This window comes from Protopterus annectens, chromosome 6.part0, assembly GCF_019279795.1.
Source record: "Protopterus annectens isolate FY-2018-M chromosome 6.part0, PAN1.0, whole genome shotgun sequence".
Classification (NCBI taxonomy): Eukaryota; Metazoa; Chordata; order Ceratodontiformes; family Protopteridae; genus Protopterus; species Protopterus annectens.
The window spans coordinates 918,041,676-918,067,354 of record NC_056737.1 but is presented as its reverse complement, the minus strand read 5'-3'; the positions used below and the strand labels follow the sequence as shown (position 1 = coordinate 918,067,354).

Below are 25,679 nucleotides of genomic sequence, written 5' to 3'. Positions count from 1 at the left end.
CCCATCGTCTAGAACTGCATAAGCAAAAGGAGACTTGGGAAAAGCAGGACATACAATTGGAACAAGGAGATCTTGTAATGGTCTACCAGCTTGGAAACATGAGTAAATGGGTCTCAAAATGGTTAGGTCTCTAAGTTATTAGCAAAGTGGGGCTAGTGGCTGTACAAGTCCAGCCATATAACAACCAATCACCAAAAAATGGTTGAATTCATGAAGATCATGTTAAAAGATTAAAATGAAGGGGAGAAAATTCAGTTATGAATGTAATAACTGAGTCTGATAAATACTGGGATAAAGAGACACAACATCAGATAAAACTAAGAATGTGAGTCTTTTCTCTTACAGATAATTTTGAAAAGAAAAGATGGAGCCAGGAAAATCCTGATACACTTTTCCTCCCCAAAACAAGGAAAAGTGAATTTCAACATGCTTCAACAAATCACTGCAGATGTACTCAGAAACATTTAATGCCAAGACTGGAAAAACTCCCTTATCGGCCTCAACAAAAAGTTGAGATCTCACATCAAGTCCTCTAAAGCTAGCTATGAAAACAGAATTGCAGTAGATAGTAAAGACAACCACAAGGCCTTCTATAGTTATGTAAAGAATCTCTACAGCAATACCCAGATTTGATCTGAGATACTGCACAATGGTAGATCCTATATTGAGCCAACAGATATTGCCAACATACTGGCTTTCTGATGCAGTGACAACTTTACCCCTCTCCTCCCCAAAGGATCAATCACAATACCAGTAGATTGCCAGACACCCAATATTACTGCTGCACAGGTTAAAACAGCACTGGCCAAGGCCAGGACCAGACAATATCCCTGGCTGTGTTCTACATGAACTACAGAGTGAACTGGCACCTTACCTTGGTGCCCTGGTCAATCACAGCCTCACCTCAGACTTTGTCCCTACCGAATGGTGCACTGCTACAGTCATCTCTCTCCACAAAGGAAGAGCGACTACAGACCCTGGGAACTATTGCCCCATTAGCCTGACAAGTCTGTTATACAAAGCTATGGAATGCATCATCATGGACCTAATAAACAAGGATATAGGGAATTTCCAAACTCTGGATCCCACACAGTTTGGTTTTGTGAAGGGTCATGCCTGCTCAACTTGGTCAACTACTTTGAGTCAGTCACCAGAGCTGTGGATGAAGGCAATGAGGTTCATACAGCCTATCTTGATCTGGCCAAGGCTTTTGATATCATTCCCCACTCAGGAATCATAGAAAAACTCACTAAGCTAGGCATCAACCCCTATATCACTAGATGGGTTGCAAAGTGGCTCAGAGATAGAACCCACAGTGTGAAAGTAGCTGACTCCAAGTCAGACTGCCGACTAATCACGAGTGGAGTCCCACAGGGTCCGGTTCTGGGTCCTCTACTGTTTGGTATCTGCTTCTCTGAAGTCCAGGCCAACACAAACGGACTCTGGCTGACAAAGTTTGCAGATGATTGCAAGTTGGGAGCTATTATTAACTCACCAAGTGATGTTGATATTCTACAGAATGGCCTCACTGACACCAACGATTGGTGTCAGAATCATGGCCTTAAACTCAATGCCAAAAAATGTGTCATCATCCCCTTTGGGAAAAACCCGGTTCCCATGAATTACCACATCGATGGTAGTCCACTGAACACAGAAGGCGTTATAAAACATCTGGGAACACAGGTTGACAGCAGCCTCTCTTTTGATCACCACATTGCCCCTGTGGTCAGAAAGTCCTTCTATGTGACACATCTCATTACTAAGGGTTTTGCATCCAGGAAGAAAGAGGACATTGTCTCCCTCTACTCTTCCCTCATTAGGCCAATCATCAAGTACAATGTCCCATTTGACATGTACCTCACTAGACACCTGCCAACAACTGGAGAGGCCACGAAAGTGCCTCACTAAGAGGATCTTGGCCTTAAATACGTGTCCTATATGGACAGACTCAAAAAACTCCAATTATTCTCTCTCTCATATTGCCTACTTAGAGGCGATCTCTGCTTGACTTACAAAGCCACGTCTGACCCAGCTCTATTACAAATGCTACATCTAAAAGAAATCCCAATCCCCCCTCACCACATGCTCCAGAGACCTCAACCTCATTACTACAATCAATAGAATGTACTGGAGGGACAGGTTCATAACCCAGAGACTACCCATGCTACGGAATAGACTTCCTATACATGTCAAGCACAGTACCTCGCTTAACCTCTTCAAGAGAAATCTTGATGAGTAGATGGGAAATAGAAACTTCTCCCTGGGGATAACTCCAGTGGTCTACTCGACAGACACTGAGAACTAAGGTCAGGTGGCACGATACCAGGGTAATCCTATGGCTAGGCTTGTAAAGGCCCCGAGGGCCCTTAGCCTAGTACACACCTATGAACTTAAGATGCGAACAGCAGAATTCCATTACGACCAGTTCCATTTATTCTAGAAATGTTGAACCTCACAGAACAAGACTGGATCCAAACATATGACTCAATTCAAGAAACAAACTGAAGATCCTTTTTTAAGACTTGTTCGTACAAATGAAACTGCTGATATTTGTTTACAAGGAGAAAAGTTTTCCCAGCATAATTTATGCTACCCCAAATACCAGTAAACAATGTTATGCACATTTTAGTAATGAAACTTGCAGGACATTTAAAAGAGCTAGAAAATAACTGCATGACCAGATTAGGACATACACTCTTCCCATTCAAGGAAGAAAAGGTAAAATTATTTTATCCAAGACAGCACTATAAAATAGAAAGGCAGGACTACATCCTTTAAGACAATATAAATGTATTGTGTCCAGCTGCAATCCTTGTCAGCTACATGGAAAATAAACTGTGCTGACCCAACTACTGTGCTATGCTTGCTATTCTAACAGCTTGTTATTGCGCCTCATAAATGCAGTACTTGTACATACTTGGACATAGACAATTTCAGACACAGTATGGATTATACATTTATCAGAAAAAATACAACACATGATAAAAACAAACGACTAGCAAAGAAAAAGCACAACTTAAGATCATAAACATATACTGGACTTGGAGGCCACAGGTAAATTATTATACCATTAGACCATACCAACAACACTTTTTAGATACATTGACATCTATCTTCTTGTAGGTTCAGTATCCAGTAGTACAAGCAGATAGATGTCAAGGCTTAAATTGTAAGGTCTCTAAGACCTAGTCTAAAACAAAGGAAACCCATATGTTTTAAGTGACTAATCAGGCAACTCAAGTCCTATTGGGCAGAGAAATGTATTTACTGCATCTAAAAAGTGTTGTTTGTATGGTATGAAGAAGCAATTTTGCGAAAGCGCTTACCTTGTTTTATTATGTTTTTGTTTTTTAAACTTTTCTGTCTATACAGTGTTATTCCTATTTTTCCTGGATATTCTGTTATTGGGAACTTGGCTGGTGTGTTCTGTTGGTTTTACCACTACTATATAAATAAAATTGTCTATCACTTCTCAGCAGAAAGCCTCAGAATAATGTACAGATAAGGCAGACTTCCAGTGGAATTTGGGAGGATTCCACAACACAGCAATTTGTGGTATGAGCACCCCAGAAGTAAGGAGTCATGAACAGGTGACAGAATGGTAGAGGAGGGTTACTGATCAGCAGACAAAGGGCAAAATCCCATAGGAAAAAAGATGCTTAAGAAACAGACTGTAAAGTGCAGAAGGGAAGCATCAAAGAAAGGAACTAGACAGATATCAACCTGTAGGAGTATAAAGCAATTCTTTAAGTATATAGGGAATGTGGAAGGTTTAAGTCATTCTGAGGTAAAACAGTACCATTTAGGGAAACAACTGCCTCAGAGACGGTTCTGCTGTCTATCACATTTCAGATTACTTTTAGTACTCTGTTTATATATGAAAAAACAATATTTAAAAAAGAAAACTGAGTAAATGTGATGAAAAGCAGCAGACCCGTAATAAGTGGCATACCACAGTTTTCGGTCTTAGGGCCTCTTATTTGGGATATACTTTTCTGAGGTGCAGGCCAAAACCAGTGGGCTATGGCTGACCAACTCTGCAGATGTCTGCAAGATGGATGCTGTCATCAATTCCCCTAGTGATGTGGACATCCTCCAAGAGGGTCTCACTAAGACAAACGACTGGTGCCAGAAACATGGCCTCAAGCTGAATACCAAAAAATGCATCATCATCCGCTGTGGGGAGAGTGATGTCCCCACAAATTATCACATTAATAACAATGTCCTTAGCACACAAACAGTCTTGAGGGATTTGGGCACCCATGTTGATAGCAACCTGACTTTTGACCACCGTGTTGCTTCCATTGTACAGAAAGCGTTCTATATGGTAAGTAAGGGCATCTCATCCAGGGACAAGGAGGTCATAACATCCCTGTATTCTTCCCTTATAAGGCCCATTATTGAGTACAATGCCCCTCTCGGCATGTACCTCGCAAAGCACATGCGGCAGCTGGAGAGGTCACAGAGGTTCCTCACAGGGAGGATCCAGGGCCTTAAACATCTACCATACACAGATAGGCTAAAAGCCCTATCCCTCTACTCATTTTCGTACAGACTCCTCAGAGGTGACCTCTTTCTGGCATACAAGGCAATTACAGACCTCACCTTGATGGAACTGCTGCATATCCACAAGTCAAGCGCCACTCAGGTAACCTGCACATGTGGCTTCAACCTGGTCTGTGACATCAACAAGACTTGCTGGCGGGACAGATTTGTCCCAGAGACTCACCCATCTATCGGACAGACTCCCTCTCCACATCAAGCTGAGTAACTCTTTAACCCTTTTTAAGCACAACCTGGATATTGGATGGGAAACAGAAAATGTATCCCTGGGATTCCACCCATGTCTCTGCTGGACAAGGGCATTGGGTGCTGATTTCTCTATACATGGGCTAAACTTTTGACTAGGCTTATATGGGCCTCAGGACCAATAGCCTAGTAACCTCCTATGATCCTATGAATTCTTTATACATCCACAAAGACAGTGCCACTAAGCAGTTAAAATTAGTTAGGTTTAAATTAAAAAAACAAAAAAAACAACTGTAAGCTAGAATTAACAAGGCTTAAATTAGACAAAGCATAAGGAATAGATAGAATAATGTAAAAAAAAGGTTAAAATATTTGAAGAACCAACAAAAGCAGCATCATAACATTTTACTCAATCATTATTAACTGTTATAATGTTCAGCAAGTGGAGGCGTGCACTTTGGGGACTAATTAAAAAGGAAAAAGGACTGGAGCAGAACATTAGTCCCATGTATTTAGTCACACATATAGGGTAAGCTAATAGAGGGATGTGTGGTCAGATTTGTGAATGTTTCTTACAGTTACCTTAACCAGTCAGCTGTTGAGCACTGATGAATCAGATATGGGTATTACCCAGATAAGTCACACTCACATATTGTGAACTACAACATAGCAGGATGAAAGATGTCTTAATTATATCAACCATGCTTTCTCTGTTTGATTGAAAGGCTACTAACTAAATTAAGCAAATTAACTAAACGGCCTGTGTAAAGCAAGAAGAGAGATGGTGGCTTTCAGTTCAAATGGACTAAGTGGAAAACAAAGACTTATATAAGGAGCCAAGAAGAGTTCTGGCTGGACACACTGAAATGGACATGATACATGCTACTGTTTATCCACAGGCAATTTCTTATGTTCGTATTTAAAGTGCTGACTGAATTTACAGACTTAGCGTTACTGCCTCACAGCAACAGGTTCTCCAGTTCGATTCTCGGCTGGGGTGCCTTTTGTGTGGAGTCTGTATGTCTTCCCTGTGGTCACATGGGTTTCCTCCGGGTGCTCCGGTTTCTTGGACTGGATACTCTAAATTGGCTCTAGGCGTGAGTGCGTGCATGTGTGTGCCTTCTGTTGAAGGTTGGGTGCCGGTTTAACTGCACAAAGCAATTTATTAAGCTAAATAAAGGCAAGACTCGATGCACATTTGATAGCCTGACTCCTTGCTATTCAAACCTAAGCAAGAGTTTTTAACCAGATTTTCAAATTTAGATTGTGTCTAGAATTTTTAGTCCTGCTTCTAAACTCAATATGTTGGAGCTGGGAAATTGTTCAACTCAAACCACATGGGAAAAGCACAGATTTGCTCCAAGGCATGTTTTGTATTTTGTTTTTTTTACTAAAATAGAGTGGAAACCAGAAGTTCGTCTTATATGAGCTACTCAATTAATTTATTACCATACACAAAAATAAGGATGTCCATTTTATAGCACAATATGACAGGTTACAAAGATGCATATATTACTGCATTTAGAAGGGCATGTGAGGCAAGAACCAGAGGAACAGGTACCTTTCAATGCCTCTGACAATGCAAACACATCTGGACCATGCAGACTGCTTATGGCTTTATTAAAATACAACATGCCAACTAAAATCTAAACAAGCTAATGCATTAAGGAGAAAAGAAAGATTATGATCAGATAGTTCACTGTGGTTCTCTCAACAGATGTAATAAACTCATGAATCCTTCAGACTTTTCACTACCATCAATTTTTGTTGCGTCTACATTACTTTACATTATGTCTGTTTAAATTTAGAATACTCTGATAACAATAGCAAAACACGTAGCACATAGATGTTTCTTCCTCCCTTTAGTTACAAAAATGGCACAGACAGATATTTGTGTGATCAACAGATCATGTATCTTGTTTGCACACATATACTGATAGATCTGCTGTTTAACCAGGTCATAATTACATTTACCTACAGTTTAGTGCTACCACCTTAGAAATGCACATTTCCATATTTTACCAGACACTATAATCAGAAAGAAGTGTGGTATTTGTGTTTTTTTTTCATTTTTAACTCAAATGGCACATATCCATACATGCAATATTTCAGTCCAGTCTAAATGTTTCAAAATATGTAACTACTGGTTATTGCAGATTAAGCATAGTTTTTTTCACATTTATTAACTATTGTCTACAAGTGAAGTGCTGGTAATGACTCAGTTTTAGTGACTCTATCGACAGATTCCTAAAGTTTCGGTAAGTATCATCAGGATTGACATCTGCTTTCAGAATGCATATAACCCAAGAAGTCAAAGCCCTGGGATAAGAGAAGGAAATGTTAGATTACAGTTGTTCTCATCTATCAATTTAAGTCTAGTACAACAAATGAACAATGTAAAGAGAGGAACATTTCATTGGCAGTGTAATGTTTCAGCTGACTGCTTTTTAACACATGCAGCTGCTGTAAGTGGTTTCAGAAGTTACTAACGGATATTATCCAAATAAATGTCAAGTTTGTAATGACAAACTCAGTGCTAGAAAGCTGCATACCACTCATAACCTCTCTAACTAGCATGTACTCTCATCAAAAATTTCCAGTTTATACAGTCAAATAAGTTTCTTTGCTTTGGACTAATGGTTTTGCATACCATTGCTAAATTTTAATTATTATTTCCTATATGTACTGTGCGATTGATTGTAGAATATGTTTCTCCGTATTGAAACATGGCCCAGGTAGTGGCCATAAAGGGTCTAATACCAGCCCATCCACAGGGTTATTAAACAAAATAAGTAAATAGATCACTGCAGATTTTATAGAGAGAGTGTTACTATGTGCACTGTATAACGTGTTTCACCTTTCCAGAAATAGGGAATTAAAAGTTGTTGAGATAACTCAGACAAAAAATAAATAAATTCTTACCTCAGTTTCAGAAATCTTCTGAAAATTTCCATTCCAGGAAATCAACTTCCTATCTTTTCCTCCTCCTGATACCAAAGTGCCATCACGCAGAATACATAAAGCAAAAATACCCCCTTCATGGGCCGCTTGAACAGCATAAGTGATACGACTGGTACCTAGAACAATTAACCAGAGCTGACTACCTGGCTTATGTAAGCATAAATCAAGTTCAGTTCTAAACAATATAACAAGAGTATTTTATCAGCAAGAATATCTTCAAATAAAAAAAAAAAAAAAAACATACCATAGCATTTAGTGATTTAATCATGATGGTCTTTTAATGGTATTAGACAGGGACAATGCATGGTTTTCAAAACAGAAAATGCTCACTCACCGATGAATCATGGATAAAATGTGAGCAAATAGTAAGCAAAGACTTATCCTGCTATGTTTTGGTTGTAAGATGAGCACATTACAGTATCAAGAGGACTGGGTCACACTCCAAACAAAGGAAATTTATTTATTTACTGCTTTTGTGAACTGAGACAAATATAATGCTTTGTGAGAGTGTGTGGTTTATATCTAAATTTTTTTTTTTTTTTTTTTTGTTAACTTTGTCACTAGGTCTTATTATTATTACTATTGGTTTTTACTAATACTTTTTTATTAGTATTTCTATGTGTTTATTAACAATTATGTCTCTGTTTATCTCTCATTGTTATGTTTTTTTGTGGAGCTTTTCTCCCCGGGCCTCTACTGAAAATGGAAATATATCCAGCTAGACTAGCCCGGTCAACAAATGTAAAATAAATAAATAATAAATAAATAAATCTATATCTGTCTCTGTATCTGGATAGAGTGGCATTTGCTGAATTGATATTATGTTGATATGACTAATACTGGCACACTAATGTCAGAATGTACAGGTCAACACTCTACACATGCATCAAGCTTACTTTTTGGAAAATGGAGAATTAAAAAATGGTGTTTTTGTAAGAGGGCAAGCTCCCCTGCAACTTCCATATCCCCTGCTAACTATATATACATCATACATATTATGACAGGGATTAAAGATAGTTATGAGACCTGCGATTATTACATATTCAGTGATAACACCAACACTACAGATTGTGTAAATGTGACAAACACAACCCTGAAATATATAACAATTGTTGGAGTTTATAGAACACCAAAACAAGTGGTGATGACCTACAGGGATTCATACATTTCTTGCATGAACAACAAGAGGAAATAGACTGAATAATACCGATTCAACAACATTAGTAAGGAATTATTCACAACGTAAGTTCAGGAACAGCAGTTGTTTCAAATCACAAACAAACAAACAAAAAAAAAAAAAAAAAAAAAAAAACTACCAGGGAACTGAACATACCAAACATTGTCTGTGTTCCTAATGAAATTACGGTTGTTTCATGTTACGTTTTACCACTGCTGATGTGCAGTGATCATGGAGTTAAAGGTTAATTTGTTGCTAGATAATTCTGCCAAACTAAAATCTAATACAATGTACAGATGATTAATAAGAGATTATATGGAAGCAAAACAGTCTATGTAAAACTAATTGCAATAATGCATTCAGTTGAAAAAGTACGGAAGGAATATGGAATGAGAAATTGAATGCAAAACAAAACAAACAAATAAATAAAAATGTTAATCAGGAAGATTCATTTCTGTAAGAAAAAAATACTAGATTAAGGTGAGAGACAAAAAAAAATATAAAAGAAATGGAACAAAGATCGAACTACAAATTTGAAATCTGAAAAACAACTTGGACAAACAAATTAAGCATAGTGAGAAACAAGATCATGACATTTTAATGATATTGAGCATAACAGGAAACCATTTTATAGATATATAATATGTGGAAGGAGTAAATATATGCAAATTGATAAACTGTGTCTAGATTCTAAAATGTATTCTCAGACATAAGAGATTACAGATATATTTACAAAATCTTAAGCAAAACAGTTTGGCTCCACAGAGGGAATAATAAGTTGTGCTAGTGGCATCCAGGTAACCTCAAATACTGAAATCAAACTAGAATATATTGAAAAAGAAACACACAAACTGGATCCAAACAAAGCACAGGGAGGAGAAAGAATTAGTAATATTGACCTGAGAACACTTTAGCAATAACTTTCTGTACAATTATATCTATTATTTACCAGGGTGTATAAATATGGGAGATTAACTGGAGATATGCACTTATTAAACCTACCTTTAAGGGAAAGGAGAGTAAGAAAAACCCAGAGTCATACAGATCCTTAAAGTCTATTTTCATTTTGTGAAAAAATAATGGCAATTACAATAATGGAATAGTTGATGTCAGAAGTAGAAAGGCTGGTACTTGAAACAATACATCAGCATGCATATGTTGAAAATAGATATATTACCATGTGTAACGTGATGTTCTATAACAATATAACAGCAGTTATGAATGAAGATGTGTGCTGTGATGTAATTTATACAGATTTAACTTCAGCATTTGATAGGGTTTATACACAAAACGCCACAGTGGTGCAGCAGTTAGCATTGTTGCTTCACAGCAAGAGGTTCTGCGGTTCGATTCTCAACTGGGGTGTCTTCTCTGCGGAGTCTGCATGTCCACCCTGCATTCATGTGGGTTTCCTCTGGGTGCCCCCGTTTCCTCCCACATTACAAAGACATGTGTCTGGAGCTTTTCTCCCTGGGATTTCTCTGAAAATTGTCTCGTTCCAAGTCAGACATCCCGGTAAACAACTATTAAATAAGTAATTAAAATAAAAATAAAACAATGATCAGTAAATTAGAAATAAGTATGGATGTACTCTTGACAAGAAGAATATCTGCATGGCTTACAAATAGGACATGGCAAGTACCATACAGCAATTATATAGGTGAAATTCGTGGTTATCATCAGGATGTCCCACAGGGCTCTGTCCTAGGCCCATACTTGTTTAGACTGTATCTTTAAAATCTATCTTTTTCATCTAGTGTGTTCTACAGTCTGTATGCAGACAACTTGAAATTGGGTAAAATTATTACATGTGTTACAGATACAGCATGTCTGCAAAAGAACTTGACTAAATTGACCATTTGGGCACAGAAGAATATACAGAAACTAAGCGTATACGATTTGGAAGACAATGTGAAAGGTGTATATTTAGTACAGCACACAGTGATTGAAACTGTTGATTCATTTAAGAACCTTGGTATATGGCTAGATCCACCTTTGAGTTTTTCTGAAGATATCAACCAATTGGTTCATGATAATTATAGAACTATAGGTTGGACAAAATGATTTATAAAGTGTAGAAAATCAGAAATGATGACATCATTGTTTGATAGTCGCATTAGACCCAAACTTGAGTATGGAATAAAAACATGAAACCTTATTAAAAAAAAAACAAGCATGTGAAAACTGGAAACAGTACAGTGGAAATATACAAAGGGCATCCATGAATGTGAAAATTTTAATTATTATGAAAGACTAAAATATCTGAACTTGTACAGCAGCTCTTATAGATATCTAAGAAGAGATCTTATCAGGTATACAGGGAATTTAGAGACAGTTACCACTGGAAATATTTGGGGTCATCACAAAGTAGTAGAGAATCGTCAGACAACCTATGCAGAAGATTCTATAGGAATGAGAAGTGTACTAATTGGGTTTCTGTGAGAGCAGCTGATGTATGGAACAGATTACCAAATTACATTATAACAAAGTGTCAATATTTTTAAGAAAGCCTGGACAGCTATTATGGGAGCAAGTGTTTTGGTATACTGGCAGGCTAGAAGGGCATTATTGACCGTGCTTGAAATATTTGTATATATGTATAGGTATGTAACACTGAAACTGCACAATCCCTGGGCATTGCCAGTTATCACACAACTGTTAACCATCTGCAATGCTGACCAAAATGCATCATCAACACAGAGGTCAATTCTACCTACACTCAACCAATAGCAGGTAAACTATATATATATATATATATATATATATATATATATATATATATATATAAATAATAAAACCAAACTGCAATAACTAACGTAATGAAGAACTGTACTAATAAAGCAACAAACTCTTATAAACTAAAAGAAAGATACTTGAAGGAAAAACTGATGCAAAGTGCTTTCATTGTTTAATGATATCTAGAGCTTTCATTGTTTAATGATATCTAGAGCTTCTTCAGAAATGACAAAATTTAAAAAATGTTAGGTATAAGTAAGGTGCACAAGGTAGTGAGAGATGTAACCATGTAAAAAAATGAACCAAATGAACCAAACCACTTCACTGATGCTTGGTAGTCCAGGAATCGAGTGCCAGCACTCAAATAATGCCGAAGTCCACAGGATATATTCAAAGCTTTATTCAAATCAATGCAAAATAATAAAGGAAAGAAAATAAAGCACTTTCGTCTCCAGGTTCAGAGACTTTATCAAGATAGAATACAATCAATTAGGCATTCTATTTAAATAATTCGTAATCAGATGATAGGCCAATCACAGCCCAGAACTCATAAATAATTAAATATTAAAAACCTATGAAAAACGTGTAATTGTACAACTTCACAGTAAAACAAATAGATACACCACCTACAAGAAATACACCTACAAGCACCCAGGAAAATACAGTAGCCTCCTTTTCAAAAACAGTAGAAAAACAGAATCTATAATAAATATATTATATATAACAGTGTGAAAATGATGTTAAAAATATCAAAAATTGAAAATTATTAAAAGATATTAGGCTATGAGGTGAGAGACTATTAACCATACTTATATCCATTATAAAACTATGTAAAAGGTATATAAATATAAAAATATTATTATATAATTGTAATATAGAATTATATATTAATATATTATCCTTATATTTATATACCTTTTATTACAGATTCTGTTTTTCTACTGTTTTTGAAAAGGAGGCTATTGTATTTTCCTGGGTGCTTGTATGTGTATTTCTTATAGGTGGCATATCTATTTGTTTTACTGTGAAGTTGTACAATTACTCTCCGACTCTGGAGACAAAAGTGCTTCATTTTCTTTCCTTTATTTTATATTGATGTGAATAAACCTTTGAATATATCCACGTGGACTTTGGCATTATTTAACCATGACAACGGCATATAACCTCTGAGAACACAGTGAGGAAAAAATTAACCAATCAGAATCTACACATTTTGTACAGCTGTATATACATTAACAAATATTAGTATAAAGTGGGAGTAGTCAAACTCCCCATCTCAATGCACATTTAACATTCAGGTTTTCACTGACTCCAGGAGGGGTCTCAGCATTAAGTAATAACTGCTATCGCAATTCTTTCAGTTCAAGCAAAGTGTGTGTGTGTGTGTGTGTGTGTGTGTGTGTGTGTGTGTGTGTGTGTGTGTGTGTGTGTGTATATATATATATATATATATATATATATATATATATATACACATACATACACACACACAGACAGAGACAAACACAGACAGAGACGGAGAGAGACACAGACAGACAGACAGATGCACACAGACACGCTACAGCGCACAGACATCTTGGCGCACACACAGACACGCACACACACAGACACGCACACACAGACACGCGCACACACAGACACGCGCACACACAGACACGCGCGCACACACAGACACGCGCGCACACACACAGACACGCGCGCACACACACAGACACGCGCGCACACACACAGACACGCGTGCACACACACAGACACACAGATCCTGAAGTACTTGACTTCAAAATATATATAAATAATTAAAAAAAAACACAATGTTGCAAGCAAGCCCCCCTGCAACCCTTCCTAATTACATGTGACAACTCAAATCACACAACAATGGGAAAAGGGCAAATTCTCATATCCTCTCTCTCACACAAGTAATGCATGCAGAAGTGACCACCTGACTATTCTGCCGGCATTAAAGATCCTTGATATTATGAACATTTGACTGAAGTACTGTTTTTTTATGTATATGTATCTATATATGGATCCAATGAAATTGATCATAATGTCAATATTCAAAATACTGACAAATCTAAAACACAAACTACTGGCAAAATTTTTGTTATAGCAGTGAAAATAATTTAAACTTTCACCACTGTTCTGTGACCTCAGCATTGGTCTGTGTGTGTGTGTCTATATGTGAGTGTGTGTGTGTGTGTGTATATATATATATATATATATATATATATATATATATATATATATATATAAATAAAATGGGATGTGCTGGCACAGCACACCCAAATAGATGTGCAGCAGGGCTTGCCCCTCTGCAAAAAAAAAAAAAAGAGTTATGTTCTTATCATAATGTTCCATCTGTGTTGTTGATCTTCATTCATTCATTACTGGTGGGTATCGGCTCTCAAGCTAAGCTTACCCATAGTGCCGCTCTATCACCTCAGATCGAGTTCGCCAGTAAGAAAGAAAAGTAAGGTGGATGCTTAATCTGAGCAAATTCTCCCTTTGAGGTAGGACCATATCTGGACCTTTGGGAGTCTTGTGGAGGGGGATGGCAGGTGGGAACTAATGAATGAATGAAGATAAACAACAGATGGAACGTTATGGTAACAACATAATTTCTTTATCTGATGTTAATCTTCATTCATTCCTTAGTGATGGGAAAGAGTTTCTAGCTACTTTATTTCCTGGGAGGCCTTATGGAAGGATATTCCTGAGCACCACTGAACCAAAGCAGGCTCTCCCTCTGGAGACCAAATCCAATTTGTAATGCATAATAAAGGTATGAGGAGTGGCCCATGTTGCTGCTGGGTAAATGTCATCCATGGAAGCTCTTTCATGGAAGGCAATAGATGTTGCAACTGATTTAGCTGAATGCGCTTTGATCTTGGAAGGTAGAAGAGCTTTGTTTTATTGGTAAATAAAGCAAATGCAATCTCTCAACCACTTTGATAGAGTCACTTTGGAAAAGATCTTCCCAATTTTGGTCCTGAGAATGATACGAATAATTGGTCAGATCTTAGTAATAATTTTGTCCTGTCCAAGTAGAATTGCAACTGTCTTTGCACATCAACTATATGTAGTGAATATTCCCCTTTGTTAAAAAAATTTAGAAAGAAAATTGGCAGATCAATTGTTTGATTGATAGTCAAATCAGAAATAACTTTGGGTAAGAAGGTAGGATTAGTCCGGAGTGATACTCTGTCTTTATGGAAAACCATGTAAGGACATTTTATGCACAAGGCTTGTAGTTTAGATATTCATCTTGCTGAGGTAATAGCTACCAAGAATAAAGTTTTCCAGGATAAAAATGTTATGTTGCAAGTGGCAGCAGATTCGAATGGAGGATGAGTCAGGGATTGTAGAACTAGTACCAAATTCCAGGGTTCTATTGGCTCTTTGAAAGGTGGCCTAATGTGTGCGACACCCTTCAAAAAGGTTTTACAGAGACAGTGAGAAATCAAAGAAGAGTCCTGGAAGCCATTAGGGAAGTTACAGATAGCCAATAGGTGCACTCGAATAGTTGAAGCTGCTGCTCTTGAATGAAAGAGATTTGATAAATAGTCCAATAGCATAAGCAGGGATGAAAATGGATGTATTCCCTTCTCTCAGGACCAGATAATGAATCTTTTACACTTGCTGAGATAAAGATTTCTTGTGAATGGTTTATGGGAAGCCAGAAGAATGGGATGTACAGTGGAGGATAGGTTATTTTGCCTAGCATTTACTGGAAGTGGAGGAACCAAGCTATCAGCTTGAGGCTAGATACATTTGGATGCATCAATCCTTGAAGGTGCAACAGCAATTCTGGAGTTGGATCCAGAATCCATGGTGGATGTATTAGGTGAGGCCAAAGGAAGGGAAATTGTCAGGACCAATATGGTGCAATGAGGATTACTCTGCTTCTCAACCGAAGGACCTTCTTAAGAAATTGTGGGATGAGGGGAAAGGGGGGGGGAGCATAAAGAAGCCCTGTGGGCCAATCGTGTACTAGAGTGTCCCTCGGGGATCCCCCTGAGGGGGAATTGTGGTTTGCAGGGGATGCAAATAGATCGCAAGGTTGGCTCCAGCAACTGAAGATCTTCACTGCTCTGATAGGTTGAGGGGCCATTCATGAGGCAGGAGAATGCAAATGCTCAGTTTGTCTGCAATCACATTGGAATCCCTGGGAATGTGCATTGCTCTCCGAAAGCGGTTGGAAGCTATCGTCAATTGCCAAATTCTCATGGCCTCTCGACACTACGAGTAGGACCTAGTTCCCCCTTGTTTGTTGATATACCAAACCAGTGACGGTGTCGGACTGGATAGCAATTGTCCCTGATGGGAGGACAGATTGGAATGCTTGCAACTCTACGAGCACTGCCCTCAGTTCTAGAACACTGATATGCAGGTTGGACTCCACAGGTGACCGAGTGCCTTGGACTGTCTTTCCCTTGAAATACCCCCCCCCTACCCTATCAGGGATGCATCCATGGTCATAATGCCCTTGGGTTGAGAGGGGAAGAAAGGACGACTCTATAGGTCTTTTTCTGGATTCACCCACCAAAATAAATCTTGTTTTCATCAATTTGTTATGCAGATCTGAAAGGACATCGGTTGAGTCAAAAGGGGGCCTCTAACTGGAAAACCACAGGCTCAGATGCACTACCTAACTTTTGGCTTAAAGTATTAACTTCTTTGCATGATGATTTAGCCATGAGTAAGAGCTATTTATATATGCACCCCGAACATACACTGCACTGGTTACCAGCAGGAAAAACAATGCTCTTACTTAAGAGTGAACCTGCAAGCTACCCTAAAAATTATAGGCCAATAACTTGTCTTCCGGCAACATACAAACTATACACGGGAATTGACGCTGACAGAGTATATAATCATTTAGAAGAAAACAAAAAGGCAATAAAAGAAAGTCATATGGAACAAAGGACCATTTGTTGTTAAACAAAGTTATAGTGGAGAATTGTAAGAAGGGAAAGAACCTAAGTATGGCATGGATTGACTACAAAGAAGCATTTGATAGTATCCCACATTCATGGATAAAAGAGTGCTTAAAAATGTATAAAATACACCTTACATTGATCGATTACATTACAGTAATCATGATACAGTCGCAGACCACTATGCAATTAAGCCATGATAAAGGATAGATTATTATCCCAGGGATAAAAGTTCAAAGGGGGATATTCCAGGGCAACTCTGTCACCCTTGTTACTCTGCCTTACTTAACAGCCTAGGCCATGGCTACAATTTGGCTTCTAGAAAACAACAAAGTCTAATGACTTCTCATCTTCTCTTTATTGATTTAAAATTGTATAGCTCATCAGATGTGGAAACTGAAAGCACAGCTGCAGGTTTGTCAAAACTTTTACAGATGATATCGGAATATCATTTGGTCTTGATAAATGTGCAAAGGCAACTTTTAAAAAAGGAAAATTGCAGCACCAGGAAAACATCAGTTTCAGACAAGAATGTGATATAAAAGAACTTGAGCAGGAGGGGGTGTATAAATACTTGGAAATTGATGAAGGATCAGCAATAAAACACGAACAAATGTGAATAAGGCTTAGTAAGGGGTACTTTAGAAGACTTAAATTAATCCTGAAAACAGCAGACACCTAGGAACAAGATCCAAGCTATAAATCAATTTGCTCTTCCTGTCCTAACTTATAGTTTTGGAGTGATTGAATGGCCCAAAAAAAGGTGGTGGATAGATTGGATATCAAAACAAAAAGGATGCTTCATGCTCACCAAATGATCTATAAAAATCAGTGTATACCAAGATTATATATCCCCATTATGGGGGAGGGATGGGCCTCCTTGAAATTGATTACATGTATAGATCTGCAATTGTGGGACTCCACACATATCTACTGACATCACAAGATCCAAATGTGGTGAAAGTTTTGAAACATGAGGAGAATAAATCTAAGATGACATGTCTGCTTAATTTAGAAGAAGCATATTCACGTCAAGCAAGAATGGAAATCAAACCAGAAGTGGATAAAAACCAGGCAGCAACTGAAAGTGTTAAAAAAGAAAAGAAAGAATATAAGTTGAAGGATCAGATGAGAAGGCAAGAAATGTGGAAAAAACATAAATATAGTTGCAAGTATAAAAAAACTTCTGGAAGAGCCTCATGTTGATAAAGAATGAACGCAAGAATGGTTAAGGAGAGGTGAATTTACATCAAGAAATGAAAGGTTAATATTGGCAGCTCAACATAGTGGGCTGCGCACACGCTGGTTTACTAAGACCATTGAACATGTGGGAGAAACAAACATAGGTAGGTTTTGTGGAACCGAGTTGGAAACGGTTACACACCTTATTGCTGGTTGCGATGCTCTTATGGCAGAGGGACTGTATACTGAAAGGCATAATAATGTGGCGAGATTGTTACACTGGAGATTGTGCAAACATTATAGTATCGAAATGGCTGAAAATCATTGGAAACATGAGCCATAGAGAATCATAGAAAATGATGAAGTTTGCATCACATGGGATCACCCAATATTAACAGTCCAAAAGATAGATGCTCGAAAACCAGACATAGTGATCCAAGAAAAGAAGATAAAAGTAGCATTGATCATTGAAATTGCCACACCTAGTGACTATAGTGTCTTGCGTACAGAGAGAGACAAAGTCATAAAATACCTTGATTTGCAGGCAGAAACGAGAGCCATGTGGAAGAAAGATACCCAGACAGTTCCAGTAGTAGTAGGAGCAACTATGATTATAAAAAATAATTTACAATCATATTTAGATATGTTACCAATTCATGTAACACCGTATGAATTGCAGGAAGAGTCATTGCTGGGCACATTGCGGGTACTGCGAAGAGCACTTTTGGCTAACATCAAAGAGTGAAATAATATTAATTTCATGAACTTTAATTGTACTCTGATTTAGAAATGGGGTCCAATCCCGTCATGGTATTAGAAACCCAAAAGACTTGGAGAAATCAAAAAAAAGATTGAGACCACTGTGTTAGCAGAAGTAGAAAAAAGGGCAATAAAAGAAAGTAATATGGAAAAAAGACTCATTTGCTGTTAAAGTCATAGTGGAGAACTGTACAAAGGAGAATAATCTAAGTATGGCATAGACCGACTACAAAAAAGCATTTGATACTACCCCACATTCATTGATAAAAGAGTGCGTAAAAATGTATAAGATACATCCTACACTGATTGACTATGTTACAGTGACCATGAAACAATGGCAGACAACTTTACAATTAAACCATGATAAAGGACAAATTTTTATTTCAGGGATAAAAATTCCAAGGGGGATATTCCAGGGTGACTCTGTTACTGTTGCTGTTCTACCTTGCCCTTAACTGATTAAGCTGTTTACTTAACAGCTTAGGCCATGGCTACAATTTGTCTCCAAGAAAACAAAGTCTAAAAACTTCTCATCTTCGATTTGTCAATGATTTAAAAATAGCTCATCAGAAAAGGAACTAAAAGCACAACTGCAGGTTGACAAAACTTTTTCAGATGATATTAGAATGTCATTTGGCCTTGATAAATATGCAAAAGCAACCTTTAAAGCAGGAAAACCGCAGCACCAGGAAAACATCAGTTTGGGACAAGAATGTGATATAAAAGCTTGAGCAAGAGAGAGTGTATAAATACTTGGGAACTGATGAAGGATCAGCAATAAAACACAAACAAATGCAAGTAAAATTTAGTAAGGAATATTTTAGAAGACTTTAATCATGAAAACAACATTGACATCTGTGAACAAAATCCAAGCTATAAACCAATTTGCTCTTCTTGTCCTAAGTTACAGTTTTGGAGTGATTGATTGGCCCCAAAACGTGTTGGATAGATTAGATATTAAAACAAGAATGATGCTTCATGCTCCCCAAATGATCTATAAAAATCAGTGCATACCAAGATTCCCCATTCTAAAGGAGGGATGGGCCTCCTTGAAATTGATTACATGTACAGATCTGCAATCGTAGGACTCCACACATCTGCTGACCTCACAAGACCCAAATGTAGTGAAAGTTTTGAAACATGAGAATAAATCTAAGATGACTTCCCTGCTTAATCTAGCAGAAGCAAATCGGCATCAAACAGGAATGGAAATCAAACCAGAAGTAGATAAAAATCAGGCAGCAACTGAATCTGCCAAAAAAACAAAAGAAAGAATATAAGGTGAAGGATCAGATGAAAAGGCAAGAAATGTGGAAAATGCATAAATATAGTTGCAAGTATTGAAAACTTCTGGAAGAACCTCACGTTGATCAAGAATGAATGCAGGAATGGTTAAGGAGAGGTGAATTCAAACCAAGAGATGAAAGGTCAATATTGGCAGCTACATACAAGCTGGTTTACAAAGTCCATTAAACATGGGAGAAACAGACAAATGTAGGTTTTGTAAAACTGAATTGGAAACAGTTGCACACCTCGTTGTTGGTTGTGACATACTAATGGCAGAAGGACTGTATACTGAAAGGCACAATAATGTGGAGAGACTGTTGCCCTGGGGGTTGTGCAAGTTTTATGGTTATGAAGCAGCTACAAAGCACTGGAAACATGAGCCACAAAGCATCACAGAAAATTATGAAGTCTACATTGCATGGGATCATCCATTACCAACAATCCAAAAGATAGATGCTAGAAAACCAGATATAGTGGTCCAGGAAAAGAAGATGACAGTAGCATTGATCATTGAAATCACCACACCCAGTGACTACAGTATCCCGTGCACAGAGAGACAAAGTTATAAAATATAAGGATCTGCAAGCAGAAACGAGAGCAATGTGGAAGAAAGATTTCCAAATAGTTCCAATAGTAGTAGGAGCAACGGGTCATATAAAACAGTGTCTAAAATCTTATTTAGATATACTACCAACACATGTAACTCCACATGAACTGCAGGAGTCATTACTGGGCACATTGCAGGTGCTGGGAAGAGCACTTTTGGCTGATATCAAAGAGTGAAACAATACTAATTTCATGAACTTTAATCGTACTTTGACTTAGGAATGGGGTCCATTCCCATCATGGTAAGAGAAACCCAAAACATTTGGAGAAATTAAAAATGGGAAAGACCACTGTGTTAGTAGAAGCCTCATGTGTAGTCTTGCCGAGGGAACTATTGCAATCGATGCTGCCATTGATACTAGTAGTTGAAGGACTGCCCGAGATGAAACTTTGTCCTGAGACAGTATAATCCAGAGTTGAGACCTCAGTCTTTCTAATCTGTGAAATGGGAGGGAGACTAGGTAAGACTGAGTATTGAAAGTTGTCCCTATGAATTACAGAGTTTGTATTTCTCCTTGTTTATTGAGATCCCAAGTATTTTGCTAGCTTTAGGGTGTAATGTAAGGCTGTAACCAGTAGACGGTTAGTGGGGGCGGTAAGGAGCCAATCATCTAAGTACGGAAACACCCGGAGTCATTGCAGTCTCAAGTGAGCTGTTATCACTGCTATGCATTTGGTGAACACTATGGGGGCTGTAGAGAGACCAAAGGGCAGTGCTCAGAATTGGTAGTGACTGCCTCCCAGTTGGAAGCGGAGGAATTTTCTGGAGCATGTGTCCATTTTTAGGTGGTAATACGCATCCTGAAGATCCATCGAGCACATCCAATTGTCTTGCTCTAGAAAAGGTAGGATAAACTGAAATGTGCTCATCCAGAATTTTGTTTGTTTGACAAATTTGTTTAGGATGCTGAGGTCTAAGATTGTCCTCCAGTCCCCTCTCTTTTTTGGCAATAAAAAGAACCTTGAGTAAAAAACGGATCCTATGTGGTCTGGTGGGACTGCTTGGATGACTCTTTAGGAGCAGCTTTTTTACCTCTTGATCTTCTGCTTCCCTTTGACTGGGTGGAACATCGGGCATATGCCTTAGCGGCCTTGGGTAAAGACTGAAAGGTATGTGATAGCCTCTAGTAATTATCATCTGTACCCAAATATCTGTGGTTAGCATTTGCCAGGCAAAGTGGTGCAGAGAGAATCATCCCGAGACTGCTTCCAGAGGTAAGCAATTGGGACCCTCTTCAGGAGTGTTGATAGGGCTGTCCAGAGAAAGAATCTCTGGAGCCCTGATTATGCCTACCCCCTTTACCACTGTAGGGGCATCTTCCAGATGAGTTCCCCCTCTTCCCCGGAAGTAAACTCACCACGTGTGTCAGGGAAAGGACCCTTGAATTTCTTGTACCACATCTTTCCACTCCTCTGATTCCTAGATTAGGATTATTGGGGGTGGGAAAATGCATGCCCATGGCAGACAGGGTCAAACCATCCTTTTCAAGCTTGTCTAAAGTGTCTTTTACCTTTGGGCCAAAAAGCAAAGAGGCCTCCATATGAGCACTGAGAAAGGAAAACTTAAAAGGATCCACAAAATTGTATAAGCGCATCCAGGCGTAAAATCTCACGACAACGCCTGCACCGGCTGCTCTAGCCCCCCTTCAGTAGTATGTGAAATCAACCACATGGACAAGTTAGATATGGACTCCAGGGTGGCAAGCTGTCAGAAACTGCTCCTGCGAAGGTTCCCGAGAGTTCCGTGATTAGGTCTCTCTAAAGCCGGGTAAAGTATGCCAAGTAATTCAAGGACTGACTAACAAAGGTCGATGAAAAAAACACCCACTTCCCTAGCCTATTGCCAGAGACTCCCTGTTAGTGGGATGGACAGTAGAGCTCTCCTCAGTGAGCTCCTTCTTCGTGGCTGTCGCCACCACCATAGTGTCCACTGGTAGGCCTTTGGACCAGTGTGGGTAGTCCTCTGGTGGAGAAAGAATTTTGTCTGGTCTCCAGGGGATGGGTTCAATGGTGTCAGGATTCCTTCAAGCACGCTGCATGATGAGCTGAACTAGGTCATCTGCAGGCGGGGTTACCCAAGACATAGAGGGTTGAGCACAGAAAGCCTGCACAAGCATACAGACTCCTCAGAGGAAGGGCTGATGGGATTCCAGTCTGCCCACTGCTTTACAATTTCCAGTACGTCTCTAAAGGAGAAATCCTCAGGGGTGACCGTGGGGACCCTTCCCCTTCATCGTAGCCTGCATCTTCGTTATGGGATTCCTTGGAAGCCACGTGCTTCCTCTCCAATCATCTAAGTACGGAAACACCTGGAGTCCTTGCAGTCTCAAGTGAGCTGTTACCACTGCCATGCATTTGTTGAACACTACGGGGGCCGTACAGAGACCAAAGGGCAGTGCTCGGAATTGGTAGTGATTGCCTCCCAGTCAGAAGTGGAGGAATCTTCTGGAGCATGTGTCCATATTTATGTGCTAATACACATCCTGAAGATCCGTCGAGCACATCCAATCGTCTTTCTCTAGAAAAGGTAGAATAGACTGAACTGTGACCATCTGGAATTTTGTTTGTTTGACAAATTTATTTAGGATACTGAGGTCTAAGATTGGCCTCCAGTCCCCTGTTTTTTTTGGCAATAAAAAGAACCTGGAGTAAAAAACGGATCCTATGTGGTCTGGTGGGACTGCTTGGATGACTCTTTTTAGGAGCAGCTTTTTTATCTCTTGATCTTCTGCTTCCCTTTGACTGGGTGGAACATCGGGCATATGCCTTAGCGGCCTTGGGTAAAGACTGAAAGGTACGTGATAGCCTCTAGTAATTATCATCTGTACCCAAATATCTGTGGTTATCATTTGTCAGGCAAAGTGGTGCAGAGAGAACCATCCCCAGACTGCTTCTAGAGGGTAAGCAGTTGGGCCACTCTTCAGGAGCGCTGATAAGGCTGATTACGCGGAACCCCTTTGACTCTGTAAGGGCATCTTCCAGAAGAGTTCCCTCTCTGCCCTGGGAGGAAACTCGCCACATGTGTCATGGAAAGGACCCTTGGATTTCTTGTACCACCTCTTTCCACACCCCTGATTACTAGATTAGGATAATTGGGGGGGGGGTGGAAAAATGCATGCCCACGGCAGACAGGGTCTTACCATCCTTTACACACCTGGCTAAAGTGTCTTTTACCTTTGGGCCAAAAACAGAAGCATCTGTGATGCCCGTGCCCTGGCCCAGCAATCAAGGAGCCTCAATCCTCACCACTAACACCAGTGAGGGGCGTCTCATATAGGAGGAAATGATAAACACACACAGTAAAGTGCAATTTCCCTTAACAGCACACAGAGATCACAGACAGTCCAGGGCTGGTTGCTTCCTTACTCTCCAGGTCCCCAATAAGACTCCCAACTGGCACAGCTATAGGGTCCAGATCTCAGCCTAGTGGGCAAGCTAAAACCTCCAGCTCCCTCTCTGACCAACCAGTGCTTCGTGTCTCTGCCCAAGTAGCTGACAAAGACACACACACACACTTTGAGAAGAGTTTATATAACCACACAGACACACCCGGGGAAGGCTGGCACAAGTTCTCCAGCTGTGCCCCCTTTTTCCCCAGACTATAAGGTAGTATCAGCTGCCACCACCCACTAATATTTATCAGCTACTCAAAGGCCCTTAAAAGGGTGTCCAATTATTACTGTGCAATATTATTATCCAATTAGTAGTATAGTCCACGGCTAAAGCTATTGTAGTAATTTTGTACAATTTTACCAAAGGCATGCAGGTACTCTAAAGAGCTTAAATTATCTCCACAAAATATTTAATAATAAATTGTCAAAACACAAGACAATACATTTTACTACATAGTGTTAGTCAAGAGTTTGTGGTGCTGCGGTAGCATTGTTGCCTAACAATAAGACATTGCCCTGTTCGATTCTCAACTATAGCGTCTTCTGTGTGGAGACATGCATGAATGGGCGTACCTTCGTTGAAGGCTGTGCATCAGGGCCGGCAACTCGGCACGTAAAAATCTACTGCCAATCATTAGCGGACCGGAGTTCCGCTGTGGCGACCCCCTAACCGGGAAAAGCCAAAAGACACAAATAGAAGTTATGTCCTTACCATAACGTTCCATGTGGAGTGTTCATCTCGCCTTTGTTCTTACACATGGGTTCGGAGCCGATCCTCGGCTCCGTGTCGGCCGCTTGCAAGCTCTGCATCGAGAAGAAGCTCGAGACAACCTAATACCCACAATCCCCCTCTGCCTTTACCTCAGATCTAGTTTGCAAGCAAACCAGCAGTCAGAGAGAGAACACATTCATGCCAAAACTCAGACACAAAAAATACTTCTATCTATATATATATATATATATATATATATATATATATATACATGTATATCATATATACAACAACTGCAATGCAGAAGCAGAATAACCCAGACCAGGCACCAAAAAGAACGTTATTCCTGAGGGTGGGAGGGTGGGAATGTAAGAACAAAGGCGAGATGAACACTCCACATGGAACGTTATGGTAAGGACATAACTTCTATATGTGAGAGTGTTCGATCTCGCCGTTTGTTCTTACACATGGGTAGCCGCCCTAGCTCCATGTTCCTGAGGAACTCACGGAGGACGTTCTTGAGCACAGTGGAACCAAAGGTTGCCCTGTCCCTAGAAACCTTGTCTACCTTGTAATGAGAAATGAATGTATGTGGTTTAGACCAAGTAGCAGCCGCACAAATAGCGTCTAATGGTAGGCGAGCTGCATGAGCCAAGGATGTAGACACTGATCTTGTAGAATGTCCTTTGGGTTTGACAGATAAAGCTTGATTTGAAGAATCATAAACATAGATAATACAATCAGTTAACCATTTAGAAAGAGTTATTTTAGTAACCGCTACACCTTTCTTGCTATCAGCAAAGGCTACAAAAAGTTGATCAGATTTTCTGTGATCTTTTGTTCTATCTAAGTAAAATCTAAGTTGTCTGTGGACATCCAACTTGTGTAACATATACTCCATTTTATTGGAGTGATTCTTGAAAAAGGTGGGTAATTCAATGGATTGATTAATATTATTAATAGAGCAAACTTTGGGAAGAAAGGATGAATTAGTGTGAAGAGATACTCTGTCAGAGTGAAAGATTAAATAAGGGTGTTTAACGGAGAGAGCCTGAAGCTCAGATACTCGCCTAGCGGATGTAATGGCTACCAAGAAGAGGGTCTTCCACGACAAATACTTCAATGTACAAGAGGAGGCTGGTTCAAATGGGGGTAACATCAATTTAGATAATAAGAGGTTT

At 39.1% G+C, this 25,679-nt stretch overlaps 1 protein-coding gene across 1 annotated transcript in view; it reads right to left on the bottom strand.

Annotated features, from left to right (window-relative positions):
* EML1 (EMAP like 1) overlaps positions 1-25,679 on the bottom strand; it is a 1,110,860-nt gene that overhangs the window by 162,782 nt on the left and 922,399 nt on the right. The window contains exon 15 of the mRNA XM_044073595.1: positions 7,672-7,826. Coding sequence (XP_043929530.1) covers positions 7,672-7,826 — 155 coding nt within the window. The remainder of the gene's footprint in view (positions 1-7,671; positions 7,827-25,679) is intronic.